The sequence below is a fragment of the Neofelis nebulosa genome, chromosome 18 (assembly GCF_028018385.1).
Source record: "Neofelis nebulosa isolate mNeoNeb1 chromosome 18, mNeoNeb1.pri, whole genome shotgun sequence".
Lineage (NCBI taxonomy): Eukaryota > Metazoa > Chordata > Mammalia > Carnivora > Felidae > Neofelis > Neofelis nebulosa.
The window spans coordinates 32,861,134-32,875,034 of record NC_080799.1 but is presented as its reverse complement, the minus strand read 5'-3'; the positions used below and the strand labels follow the sequence as shown (position 1 = coordinate 32,875,034).

General features: G+C 45.5%; 1 protein-coding gene across 3 annotated transcripts in view; it reads left to right on the top strand.

Moving 5' to 3' along the window:
- Window positions 1-2,856: 2,856 nt before the first annotated feature.
- The window catches only part of MPV17L (MPV17 mitochondrial inner membrane protein like), a 32,673-nt gene continuing 21,628 nt past the window's right edge, over window positions 2,857-13,901 (top strand). The window contains exons 1-4 of one of the 3 annotated variants that reach the window (XM_058711926.1): window positions 2,871-3,268; window positions 6,960-7,030; window positions 11,281-11,310; window positions 11,391-12,104. In XM_058711926.1, the coding sequence (XP_058567909.1) occupies window positions 2,959-3,268; window positions 6,960-7,030; window positions 11,281-11,310; window positions 11,391-11,570 (591 nt within the window). In that variant the 5' untranslated portion in view covers window positions 2,871-2,958 and the 3' untranslated portion in view covers window positions 11,571-12,104. Of the gene's footprint in view, window positions 3,269-6,959; window positions 7,031-11,280; window positions 11,311-11,390; window positions 12,105-13,901 lie in introns of those variants that run through there. The other 2 variants (XM_058711927.1, XM_058711928.1) reach the window with 2 other exon arrangements.

Sequence of the window (13,901 nt, the reverse complement as noted above, 5' to 3'; positions counted from 1 at the left end):
AAAATCAAGACTCAGATGCGTAACCGACTGAACCAGCCAAGTGCCCCAGGGATTAGATTTTTTAAAAAAGGCCCTGCAAATACAAATCTTTGCCACAAGTACATAGTTTAGTGCCTGGCACATAATAGTCCTCAAGAATAATGGCCAACTGGGGCACCTGGGTGACTCAGTCGGTCAAGCATCCAACTTTGGCTTAGGTCACGATCTCACAGCTTGGGAGTTCAAGCCCCGCATCAGACTCTGTGCTGACAGCTCAGAGCCTGGAGCCTGCTTCGGATTCTCTGTCACCTTCTCTCTGCCCACTTGTGCTCACTCTCTTGCTCTCTCTCTCAGAAATAAAATAATGAATAAACTTAAAAAAAAAAAAAGAATACCGATCAATTAAGTGAATGAATGAAAAAGTGTGGACAAACGGGCCTAATCTCTACACATGGAGAAATGGACAGCTGGATTTCAGCTAACATGATCAGTTGCTGTCAGAAGAGATCAGAAGGGTTACAGAGAAGGAGGACACGATAAAGGGGAGTTACAGTAGGTTGAATACTGGTCCTCCAAAGATGTCCACATCTGAATCCCCAGAACCTGTGAATACATTATTTTACATGGCAAAAGGGACTTTGTAGATGACCCTTGAGAAACGGATCTTGATATATGGGGATTATTCTGGATTATCCAGATGGGCTGACTGTAATCACAAGGGTCCTTCTAAGAGGAAGGCAGGTGGGTCAGAGTCAGAAAAGATTATGTGACAACAGAATGAGGGGGTGGGGTGGGCTGGGGAAGAATGCCCCAGCATAGATGCTGACTTATGCAAATAGAAAGGGTCAAAGAACACAGAAATTGGTAGATTCCCAAGAATTGAAGAGAATGGGTGTGTTAGTCAGCTAGAGTTGCCAGAACAAAATACCACAGATGAGGTGGGTTAAAAAATAACTGTATTTTTCTCATAGTTCAGGAGACTAAAGTCTGAGGCCAAGGTATTAGCCGGGCTGGTTTCTCTGGAGGCCTCTCTCCTTGGCTTGCAGATAGCCTCCTTCTCACTGTGTCCCCACACAGTGTTTCCTCTGTGTGTGCATTACCCTGGTGCCCATTTGCGTGTCCAGATTTTCTCTTCTTATCAGGACACTAGGCAGATTGGACTAGGGTCCCATCTAAAGACCCTATATCCCAAACAGTCCCATTCTGAGATATTGGGGCTTAGGGCTCCAACATATGAATTTTGGGAGGGACACAACTCATCCCTTAACAGTGGGATTGACACGTGGAGGAAGTCTGCAAAATAACAGGTTAGTGCCCCCGAGTGGAGACCAAGGTGATAGATACGTAACGATTCAGTGCCATGCAAAGTGATCAGGGGTTGGATGCCAGACTGGAAAAGGACTTCAGGGGGACAATTGGCAATAATTTGAATAAGGTCTGTAGATTAGGTAATAGTATGACATCAGCGACTGTTCTCTTGCTTTGATCATTGTACTATGGTTATGCAAGACGTCAGTATTTGGGGAAGCTTGGGTGATGCCTATATGGGAACTCTTGTAATATTTTTGCAATTTTTTTTTGAAGTCTGGAATCCTTTCAAAATGAAAAGCCAAGAGTTAAAAAAAAACCCTAAAATGAAATAAAATAGGGTAAACAAATAGAAGGGAGGGGTGGTGCTTGGGTGGCTCAGTCAGTTAAGCATCTGACTCTTTTTTTTTTTTTTCAACGTTTATTTATTTATTTTTGGGACAGAGAGAGACAGAGCATGAACGGGGGAGGGACAGAGAGAGAGGGAGACACAGAATCGGAAACAGGCTCCAGGCTCCGAGCCATCAGCCCAGAGCCTGACGCGGGGCTCGAACTCACGGACCACGAGATCGTGACCTGGCTGAAGTCGGACGCTTAACCGACTGCGCCACCCAGGCGCCCCTCTGACTCTTGATTTTGGCTCAGGTCATGATCTCATGGTGGTGAGATTTAACTCCTCGAGGGTCTCTGCGCTGACAGTGTGGAGCCTGCTTGGGATTCTCTCTCTCTCCCTCTCTCTCTGCCCCTCCCCTGCTGGCGTGCAGGATGGCTCTCTCTCTCAAAATAAATAAAAATTAAAAAAGAGAAGAAGAAGAAGAAGAAGAAGAAGAAGAAGAAGAGGGAGAATGAGAATGGGTTTGAATGTGACAGAGAAGGAAGAAAAAAGGGAGGAAAAAAAGCAGACAACTGAGTTCCATTAGATCAGAGATGACATCTGTTGCTGGGGTCCCCCCTGAGCCGTGCTTCAGGGACTCTGCCTGGGAGCTCCGCACGTTTTCCGAGGCAATATTCAGGGAGTCCACACACTGAAGTGAAGGCAATAGGTCCCCACAGCCTCACTTCCCCATCCACGAAAGGCCTCACATTTTAACTTGTGGCTTTGCCTCTAAGCGACACAAGTGTATTGTGTGCGTTGGAAGGGTGAATTCCGTGCCTGTAAACATTTAACATACACCATCCTCTTGGTAACTGAATTTTGGTATCCCTTCCCCCCCCGCCCCCATTTTTTTGAGCTGTAATTCACATACCATAGAATTCACCGTTTGAAATAGCATGCAATGGTTTTCCGTACAACCATCACCCCTTACAGAGAACGCTTTCGTCGCCCCCCAAGGAACCGCGCACCCAGTTGCTTCGCGTTCTCTCCATCGCCCAGCCTCTGGCAACCGCTAGTCTACTTTCCGTCGCTGCGCATTAGCCCATTCTGGACGTTTCATGGAAATGGACCACGCGTTCTGTGGACCGGCCACGTTTCAAAGGCTCAGCCCCGCAACGGTTAGTGGCCACGGGATTGGACGGCGCGGATTGGGTGTGCGCGGGCCGCCCAATGACTCGGGAGCATCTGGGAAGACAGGTGCAGGTGGCGGAGGCGGCGCCGAGGGCAGGGCCGGCGGGCGGGCGTGGCCCAGGGGGCCTGCGCGGCGGTCGCTGGCGGTCGCCCCCAGCGCGGGCATGGCGGGTGGGTGGCGGGCGCTGCTGCGCGCTGCCCGGCGCTACCCGTGGCCCACGAACGTGCTGCTCTACGCGGCGCTCTTCTCCGCCGGCGACGCGCTGCAGCAGCGGCTACGGGGCGGTCCGGCCGACTGGCAGCAGACGCGGCGCGTGGCCACCGTGGCCGTGACCTTCCACGCCAACTTCAACTACGTATGGCTGCGCGTGCTGGAGCGCGCGCTGCCCGGCCGTGCTCCGCGCGCGGTGCTGGCCAAGGTGCTGTGCGATCAGGCGATCGGCGGGCCCGTGGCCGTCTCGGCCTTCTATGCCGGTGAGCGGCCCGGGCGGGGACCGGGTCCAGGGCGAGATCCGACGAGGGGGCCTGGAGCCAAGGTTGGGGGACTGGAGGCCGGGGCTGGGGGCTCCTGGGGGCTGGGATGGAGCCAGGGGCTCTGGGGCCGGACCCGGGCTGCAAGCCAAGGGGTGGGGGTGAGGGCAGGATTTCAGACGGCTGAGAGAGCCAGGGCAGGAGCAGGAGGTCGAGGTGCAAGAGTTGACAAGTCTGGGGACAGGAGATTAAGGGGAGAAGCTCAGAGGTGGTGGTTGGAGAAGCCGAGAACTAGGATGCCAGGGTCCAGGATTGGAGTTGGGACGCTGGGGTTGTGCATAGTTGAGTGGCTGGAGGTTTCAGGGAGCCTGGGAAGTCGGCTAGACCTGGAGGAAGGCAGGACTGGGGGGCCGCCTTTTCCCCTTGGAAAAGGTCCGAATAAACGTCGAGGAGATCCTAGCTCCTGTCCATGGCGGCTGCAACCCCAGTGACCTAGTTATGGGACAGGGCAGTCCTGCTCCTGGGAAAATCCACGCTCAGGGCTATGGGCCTCCTTTCTACTGGCAGACACATCAATGAAATGGGAGGGGGCTGGGGACCATGGGCGCAGAGCAGGTGGAACAGAGTCCCCCAGAAAATTCATGCTCAAGGCCTCAGTCCTGCTTTGGTAACAAGAATTTCCTTTGGGGGTGCATTCCCTGTATAAAAAAGCCACAGAAAATGTGAGGGGACCTCGGATCTTGCCATAGAGAACTCTACGCCTAGGAAAAGACCTAGGAGGCCCTTCCTCAGAAAATCACCCTGGGTCCTAAAGGCCTGACTTTGGGAATCTTCCACAGGACCTTACATGCCAAAACCAGTGCCAGGGGCTCTGTAGCCTCTGTCCTCCTAGCAGTTTCTATAGCGGGTGAGGGCGAGGGCAGGGGAGTGGCACCAATTCTGTAAGAAAATCCAAGGGTCCTGGGCCTGGCCTTTGCATTGGGGATAACAGATTCCCCCAAGAAGGTCGTCTTTTCAGTGGCTGTTGGTGCCTTCTAAACTGGGTTGTGGGGCTCCAATCATCTCCTTGAAGAAACCACAATGCCTTATGGGTCTTATTTTGGGGAGCCAGATTCCGTTCCTTTTCTCACAGACCCCACAGGAAGCATGAAGGGCCTCGTTGCCTGCTGTAGGCTCAGCTATCCCAGGGCTGATGGGGTCAGTGGGGTCAGGGAAATAGAGGACCCAAGGCTGGGGCTGCCGGGTGCCTGGTACCAAGGTGTGACTTCCATGCCACATTGGCAAGGAGGTTCCTCGTGGCCATTACTGCAGTGGTCTTGAACGCTGGTGAGGATTTGGGACCTAGGGGCTGGGCCTCTGGGAACCGGATTCCCATTTGATCTTCAAACAACCAAGGGAGGCAGATCCATGTTACAGAGCAGAAAACTGAGATTCGAAGGGGGTTAAGTGATTTGCCCAAAGACAACATAATCCACACAATCCATTCCATACCATGTTCTTTTAAAAAAAAAAAAAATTTTTTTTTAACATTTATTTATTTTTGAGAGATAGAGACAGACAGAGCACGAGCTAGGGAGGGGCAAAGAGAGGGAGATACAGATTCCAAAGTAGGCTCCAGGCTCAGAGCTGTCCGCACAGAGCATGAAACAGGGCCCAAACCCACGAGCTGTGAGATCATGACCCGAGCCAAAGTCGGACGCTTAACCGACTGAGCCACCCAGGCACACCCATACTGTGTTCTTAATCTTGGGTGTTGTCACTGTGTGTGAAAGCAGAAAGAAGCCTCGGTAACCAGGCTCCAGGAGGCCTGCGGTTCAAGTCTGAGGCTCTTGGCTCTTGACATGGATCCCTACCCAGATGGCTGCTTTGTTTTGCTTTTTAGATTTCTGGCCCGATTTCCCTCTCCTCGTGTGAAAATGAAGGTGGGAGGAGTGGGTTGGATGTTTGTTCCAGGCATTTCCAACTGGGAAATTGCCTGTATCAGATGATCCTTTGTGCTGGGGCCACCTGGGGGAGCTTGGATTATGATGGAGAGGTCCAGCTGGGAATCTGCACCCGGGTTGGACGTGGTATAACATTAACCTCCCCAAGCTCATTTTTCTGCTTCTGTAACTACCAACATCCGCAGATTGTTGGAGAGGGGAGTCAAATGGAATAAGGCACATAAAGTGCTTAACGCTTAATTAGTGCTGGGTAAGTGGAACCCGACCTTACCAATACTTGCATGCAAGGGTATTCTCCTAAATTCTGTTCTAAAAATCCCTTGCAATAGGCTGAAAAAAACACCTCTCATTTCCCCTTCCTCCTAATCAGATTTGAAGGAGAATTTTTAAAGCACTTTTATTTTTACTCCTTCCTAAAATAGGAGGATTTTGTCTTTGCTCCCTGAATTTCTTTTCAGGGTTGTTGAACATGCAAAGTTTTCAGAATGTTTTTAGGAAGGCTCAAGCGATGTTCTTGCTTTCAGATTCTGATTGGAATAATGATACTGGAATAATTCTGATTAGAATATTGAGGGGGAACTTTGTAGTTGCCAGAGCACCCAGGGTCCGTCAGCCACTTTTTTTTAAAAGAAGGAAATTAAATATTTGTTCATTCATTTATTATTTTTTAAAGTTTTTATTTTGAGAGAGAGAGAGAGAGAGAGAGAGAGAGCTCATGTGTGTGCGCCTGTGAGCAGGAGAGGGACAGAGAGAGAGGGAAAGAGAGAATCCCAAGCAGGCTCCCCCCTGTCAGCCTGGAGCCCAACGTGGTGCTTGATCTCAAGCATCAGGAGATCATGACCTGGGCCAAAATCAAGAGTTGGACGCTTAACCGACTGAGCCACCCAGGCACCTCTATATTTCTCAAATTTTAAACATCTTACAAAAAGTTTGGCAGGCAGAGAAGTCACCAATCATCTTGCTATCTGAATGCTGTGAATTCTCTTAAAATTAAAAAAAAAATGTGTATTTTTCCCTATCACTTTTATACTCTGCTATTTCTACTTCATATTTATCACTCCTTTAAGATTTATCTAGTTTTTGTTTATTTATTTATTTAAGGATTTTTCAAATTTTATTTTTTGTTTTTATTTTTTTTTCAACTTTTATTTTTTATTTATTTTTGGGACAGAGAGAGACAGAGCATGAATGGGGGAGGGGCAGAGAGAGAGGGAGACACAGAATTGGAAACAGGCTCCAGGCTCTGAGCCATCAGCCCAGAGCCTGATGCGGGGCTCGAACTCACAGACCGCGAGATCGTGACCTGGCTGAAGTCGGACGCTTAACCGACTGCGCCACCCAGGCGCCCCTTATTTTTTGTTTTTAAAAACTGTTTATTTTGAGACAGAGAGAAAGACAGAGAAGATGCGCAGGGGAGGGGCAGAGAGAGAGAGGGAGAGAAAATCCTAAGTAGGTCCTTGCTGTCAGCCTGGAACCCGACTTGGGGCTCCATCCTATGAACCGTGAAATCATGACCTGAGCCAAAATCAAGAGTTGGATGCCCAACCAACTGAGCCACCCAGGTGCCCAAAGATTTATCTGGTTTTAGAATGGAGGTTATGTCGTTTTCACTGTTGGGTCAGAAGAGACATGATGAATGAGAAGATACCACTGGCTACTTTGCATTTTGAAATAGGAAATTTTAACTGTTAGGCAGTATTCTTCCCACTGGATCTTTGAAACATTCTTTTGGTGTGTGTTTTTACAAACAGGCATGAGTATTCTCCAGGAAAAGGATGACATATTTTTGGACCTGAAACAGAAATTCTGGAATACGTACAAGGTAAGAACAGACTTTTGAAAAGGTAACCCAGATCTTTTCGTATATTTGTACAATTAAGTACATTTTAAGGAAACTCTTCTTAAGTTAGGGCTCCAGTTGGTTGGCACCAGGGGATGGTATATTGATGGAGAGATCTTAAGATTGTTTTGCTAGTGAATGAGTAAGACGCTTTAAGGGTGTCTCTACATTGGGAGTGTCTATACATGCGTGTCTGAATTTTAGTCAATATTCATGATGAGTCCTGTTTTGAAAATTTACTCTCATTATGGTTATAGTTTTTTTAGTGAAGTTTGGACCCAAAGAGGTTAGTGCACAAGAGGAATAGTAACACATGAGTGATTAATGGAATCATGCCCATTCAGAGCCAATGTCCCCAGGTGTACATTCTGCTGAGTCCCTGTGAAGGATGTTCCCCAAGATCGCCTCTAGACTCAAAGCAAGTCACGTGTCGCACCGTTTGCTCAATACAAATATACACAACCCAGGCCAACAAGTATTTATTAACTTATTCCCTGAAGATTTATTGAGCAGCACCCTGAAGGGCTGGCAAAATCAGGGGTGCTTTCTGTCCCTGGCCTAGAGCATGTTTTATTCTATTAATCCCAATTAAGTGAGTTTTCAGGAGGGCCGAATATGCACAGACTGGGCCTTGGGCTTCACGTGTGTTTAATTCCCTATCAGAGGCGGTGCCAAGCCACACCGGGCTATTGCCTGTACTGCTTCTGGCATCTTCTATGGAGCAATACTGAGCCCCAGAATCAGCATTGCCTGCTTGATGGTTGGAGGCAGATGGTAGGGAGGGCGGAAGCTGCATGCTCCCCTCCCCACCCCCCTGCCGTTATGCTTAGGGACAGTTTCTTCTCCTTTTTTTTTTTTAATGTTTATTTATTTTGAGACAGAGAGACACAGAGCATGAACAGGGGAGGGGCAGAGAGAGAGGGAGACACAGAATCTGAAGCAGGCTCCAGGTTCTGAGCCGTCAGCACAGAGCCCGAAGAGGGGCTCGAACTCACGGACCGTGAGATCGTGACCTGAGCTGAAGTCGGACACTCAACCGAATGAGCCACCCAGGTGCCCCAGTTTCTTCTCCTTTAAGGGGAAAGAGTATTCAGAGCTCTTGTTATTTCCCTTGGGGCAGAAATCAGGAGCCCATCGGGACTCACAAATCCAAATGTGATTTTCTTCTGCTTTATTTTGGAAAAAGAAACAAGTTTGCCCATTATGTCAGAGATCCTATGGAGGCATCTACATGTAACGTTTAAAAAAAAAAAGAGCAAGCAAGCAGAATTGGGAAAGAAAGGGGCTTTAATCAGGGACTTGCAGGTCTTTCAGATTCTCCTCCCTTAACGAAGACACACAGGCCACCTTTGTTGGGTGTTGGATATCCTGCCAAGGATCCTATACGTCAGGAATAGTGGCAGGAGAAACCAGCTAGAGGGTTAGTGTAACCGAGGTCACATTAGAAACAGAGAACGGCGGGGGAGTGCCTGGGTGGCTCAGTCGGTTAAGCGTTGGGCTCTTGATCTCGGCTCAGGTCATGATCTCACGGTTCATGAGATCGAGCCCCAAGCTGTCAGTGCGAAGCCTGCTTGGGATTTTCTCTCTCCCCCTCTCTCTGCCCTTCCCCCACTCATGCTCGCAAAATACATAAATAAAGCTTAAAAAAAATAGGACTGATTGGAGAGCTATTTAGGAGGTAGAATTTGTCGCTCTGGGTGAATGATTGGTGGTCGGGGTAATGGGGCAAGGACGCATCTAGGGTGGCCCACAGGTCTCTGCCTTAAGTAACTGAATGAGTGGTAGCTCATCACTTGGGATAGTGCAAAGAGGATAGCGAGCCGATTGGGGAAAAAAGATAGATGAGTTCAGTTTGAGAACTATTGAATTCTAGATGCCATTAGAATATCCAGAGGGAGACTTCCAGATGCACAGAGGAGAGCCCAGAGAGAAGGATATTAGATATGGGAGAAACTGGTTAAAACCGGGCTTTTGAGCCAAGCTTGATCAATGAAACCAAGAGCACAAACACTAGGAGTTGGAAGACAAGAAGCGTCCAAAAAGAACCTGTCACAAAGGCTTTCTTGTAGCCCAAGGGACATGTGAGTGAAAGCAGAATTGCTTTTTGGTTGCTGAGGAATCAACCCCGTGCCCAATCCAAGTTCTTTGGATGAAGGCGGAAAGAACATGTCTCATTTATTTGTTGTTTACATGTAGGTAGTAGTTGAGTTTTTACTTTGTTTGTTTTGTACAGATAGCATGCGATTTATGTCTCCTTTCACTGCCTGCAATATGGTGGCTCAGGTATATTCCCTCTTAGAAATATATCTTGTATTACATTCTTCTCTTTTATAGGTTTTAATTTTTTTTTAATTTTTATGTTTATTTTTGAGAGACAGAGGGCGAGCCAGCAGGGCAGGGGCAGAAAGAGGGAGACACAGAATCTGAAGCAGGCTCCAGGCCCTGAGCTGTCAGCACAGAGACAGATGAGGGGCTCGAACTCATGAACCGTGAAATCATTACCTGAGCCGAAGTCGGAAGCTTAACTGACTGAGCCACCCAGATGCCCCATCTTTTATAGGTTTTTAAAACTTTAACTTGGAAATGATTTCAAGCTGACAGAAAAATAACAGAATAGTTCAAAGAATACCCTTTACCCATATTCGCCTATAGTTAACATTTTCCCTATTTGTTTTATTATTTCCTGGCTCTATCCATCTATCCATCGATCTTTCTATCTGTTTCTCTGGATGACTTGAGGGTAAATTACACACAGAATTACCCTTTACCCCTAGATACTTAAGTATCTATTTTCTAAGATTAAATATGTTCTTTTATATAACCACAGCAGAGTTAGCAACTTCAATACATTTAACAACGGTAATAATCCTTTTATCTCACCCACCAACTTTATGCCATGTTTGTAAATTCACTATCTAATGGTCTTTACAGCATTTCTTTTCCTTTCAAAAGGTATAGGATGCAGTCTAGGGTCAGGTAGTGCATTTAGTTGTCCTGTCTCTTTAGTCTCCATTAATTGGGAAAATTTCCTTAGCCTTCTTTTGTCTATTACAACACTGATATAATTTTTCTTAATTTTTTTATTTTTATTTTTGATAGAGAGAGAGAGAGAAGCAGACTGCGAGTGGGGGAGGAGCAGAGAAGGAGAGAGAGACGGAGACACAGCATCTGAAGCAGGCTCCAGGCTCTGAGCTGTCAGCACAGAGCTCCGTGGGCGGGGGCTTGAACTCACAAGCCATGAGATCGTAACCTGGGCCAAAGTCGGACACTTAACTGACTGAGCCACCCAGGTGCCCCTCAACACTTTAGTTTTTGAAGAATACAGTTTTGCTTCTCCCCTTAAAAAACAGCAACAAAAAAACCCCACAACAAAACCCCCAAAACAAAATACTCCCTTTTTGGGGGTATTTTGTAATATACAAGAATGTCAGCTAAACTTATTCTATAGCAAGAATTAGTAGAATATATTATTTGCCTTCAATCTTTTTACATAAGAAATCAAATGTTTTAGATAAAATTTGAGTCCCTTCTGGCTCTCATTGTGTGACATAGTAGACTATGTTATTAACAAATCATTCCATGAAGAACGAAAAATTTAAAACTTTACTGATGATCCTTTTATAAATGTATTCCTGGGGCATCTGGGTGGCTCAGTCGGCTCAGCATCCAACTCTTGATTTTGGCTCAGGTCATGATTTCAGGGTGGTGGGTTGGAGACCCACATCAGCTCCGCTCTGGGCATTGAGCCTGTGTATGATTCTCTCTACCTCTCTCTGCCCCTCTCCCCCACTAGTGCTATCTCTTTTAACACACACACACACACACACACACACACACACACACACACACACACACTCCTATAGCATTTGCTTGGCCTAACAGTAAAACCACAATGTATAAATATATGTTGTTATTTTGAAAGCGGCTAAGAGAAATGGTACTGATTCTGAGAGTCTTCTCATTCTGGGTCTGTGGATATGACTAATATAAATATCTCGTACCTGAAATCTCTTTGCACAGCTCTTACCCTCTTCTGCTTGAGAGACTTTAAGTAGTCTGATTTAATCGGCTTAGTCTGAAACATAATACCACCTCCACATTTTATCTGCCTGGTATTTCTTAATCTTTCATAGCATGAGCTGTGGGATTGTGTGTGTGTGCGTGTGTGTGTGTGTGTGTGTGTGTGTGTGTGTGATTAAAACGCATTCTAATAAAGTTTTTCTTTATTCCAGAGTGGTCTGATGTACTGGCCCTTTGTGCAGGTGAGTGTCGAACAACTCAGAATGCTAATTCATGGCTGTGGTTTGTCTGGAGCCTAGCATACTCTTTCTTTCTGTTACAGCTGACCAACTTCAGCTTGGTTCCCACGCACTGGAGGACAGCTTACACTGGACTTTGTGGTTTTCTGTGGGCTACCTTCCTCTGCTTTTCACAACAGAGCGGTGATGGCACGTTCAAGTCTGCTTTCACCTTCCTTCATGTGAAAGAGGCCGGTGCCGTTGAAAGGCCTCCCGAGAAATGAGAAGCCAAGGACTCCTTGACAATGATGGAGTTATTTTATTTTATTTTTTAATGCAGTGAATTGTTTGCAGATAAGAGTCTACTCATCAGTTATGTGCTCCATTTTGGAGAATTACTATTGCATAGACCCACTGATTAAGTATCAATGAATACTTTAAATTTTATTCAAACCTTTTTTCCCCATGCTAGTCTGAAAGTATCACTTCTCTACTGTGTTCACGTCTCTAATACTTTGGTGACCACTGTGCCATCATGGCATTTTGCAATTATTACTATTTCTATCCTAATATTTTAATGCCAGTTGATTTAAAAACCCATTTTGCTTCTAAAATCTCAGGTTGTCTCCTAACCACTTTGGATCTGTTGAACTTTTATACCAAAAATATTCCTTATATAAGTAAATTGGTGTTTACATAGAGCTCAATCAAGGAGAAGATTGAATAACTTGATTTTTTTTTTCTGGAAATACTTTATAGAATAATTTCTTGTTCTCCTGATGCTAAGTTCTGTAAGAACATTTTATGCCATCGAAAAATTTTTTTAACGTTTGTTTATTTTTGAGAGAGAGCATGAGCAGGGGAGGGGCAGAGAGATAGGGAGACACAGAAGCTGAAGCAGCCTCCAGGCTCCGAGCTGTCAGCACAGGGCCTGATGCAGGGCCCAAACCCACGAACCGTGAGATCGTGACCTAAGCTGAGGTGGGAAACTTAGCCGACTGACCCACCAAGGCGCCCCATACAACTATTGTAATTTTGAAGTTAAGTACTTTTTAGTTCATGTGTTCTAGTTTTGAGCAAATTCAGTTGACCGAAGTATCCCATATCTGTATTCTAGACTTAGGAAATATACACAACATCTGGCTTCTTAAAGAAATATATTGAGGGGCGCCTTGGTGGCTCAGTTGGTTAAGTGATGACTTCGGCTCAGGTCATGGTCTCGTGGTGTATGGGTTCAGGCCCCACGTCGGGGTCTGTGCTGACAGCTCAGAGCCTGGAGCCTGCTTTGGATTCTGTGTCTCCCTCTCTCTTTGCCTCTCCCCCTCATGCTCTGTCTCTCTCAAAAATAAAACAAACATTTTTTAAAAATTTGAAAAAATATATTGAGTGTAGTTTCTTTTCTAAGAAAATGAATTTTCTTCCTCTGGAAGGAAAACTCTATTTCATAGGTTTCCAAGGAAAACAGTTACCCCAAATTTCACACTGATGTTATATTTTTAAAAATCAATGTTTTCAAATAAATCTTTATGGGCAGTCTTTGAGGCAGGTGTGAGAAACCTGACCCAGACTTTCTGATTTACTGTTTGTCTAACCTCAAAACCAGTGGGTCTAAAAATGCTGTGGATATCTCAGGAAGGTTCAGCAAACTTCACCTAAAAACTGCACCCCAATGCTGTTTTTCACGAGTTTTTCATGAGCATTTCACAAGTTTTAACATGGGAAGAGCTGAAGTGTTCATTCATTTATCTTGAGAATTTGTATTTAAGATTAATTAAGGAATGTGCACTTAAGAATTTTAAGCAGATAATTCATATAATTTGTAATATAAATGTGTTTAAGTCCTAACTATATCATGTCTATGATTTATTTGAATTTACTAGGTATTAATATATTTTACATTATTGGGAGAATGGTGAGAACATTTCTAGACAGCTTAATTCTAAAATGTTACAGTACTCGCATTATTTTGAAAGTAGTTAATACAACAGCTATTTCATAATATATAAGACAGATTTTGTCATTGAAAAAGTGTATCTAGAGTAACTATGATAAAGTACTGCCTGGCGATCTTTTAGACGAGCTTCAGCATTACTTTTTTGATGGAATAGTTGCATTTTGTATAGAAGTAATTGGGAACACAGGGGCGCCTGGGTGGCTCAATCGGTTAAGCGTCTGACTTCGGCTCAGGTCATCATCTCGCAGCTCGTGGGTTCGAGCCCTACATTGGGTTCTGTGCTGATGGCTCGAAGCCCAAAGCCTGCTTCAGATACTGTGTCTTCCTCTCTCTCTGCCCCTCCCCCACTTGTGCTCTGTCTCTCGCTCTCCCAAAAATAAATAAATATTTAAAAAGATTTTTAAAAAGAAGTAATTGGAACACAGACCTTGTTTATACCGTCAAGGGGGAAAAGCTTATTATTCATAAATGAGTGTGATCATCTTTACTCAGTCACGTGCTGCCCTGTGCTGTAGAGATCATATAGCATGCATTCTCTGAATTTTTGCAAGTGATACACTTCTGATTTTTATGCAATAGTACTTTCATGTTTCATTATTTTTTTTTTTTAAATTTTTTTTTTTCAACGTTTTTTATTTATTTTGGGGACAGAGAGAGACAG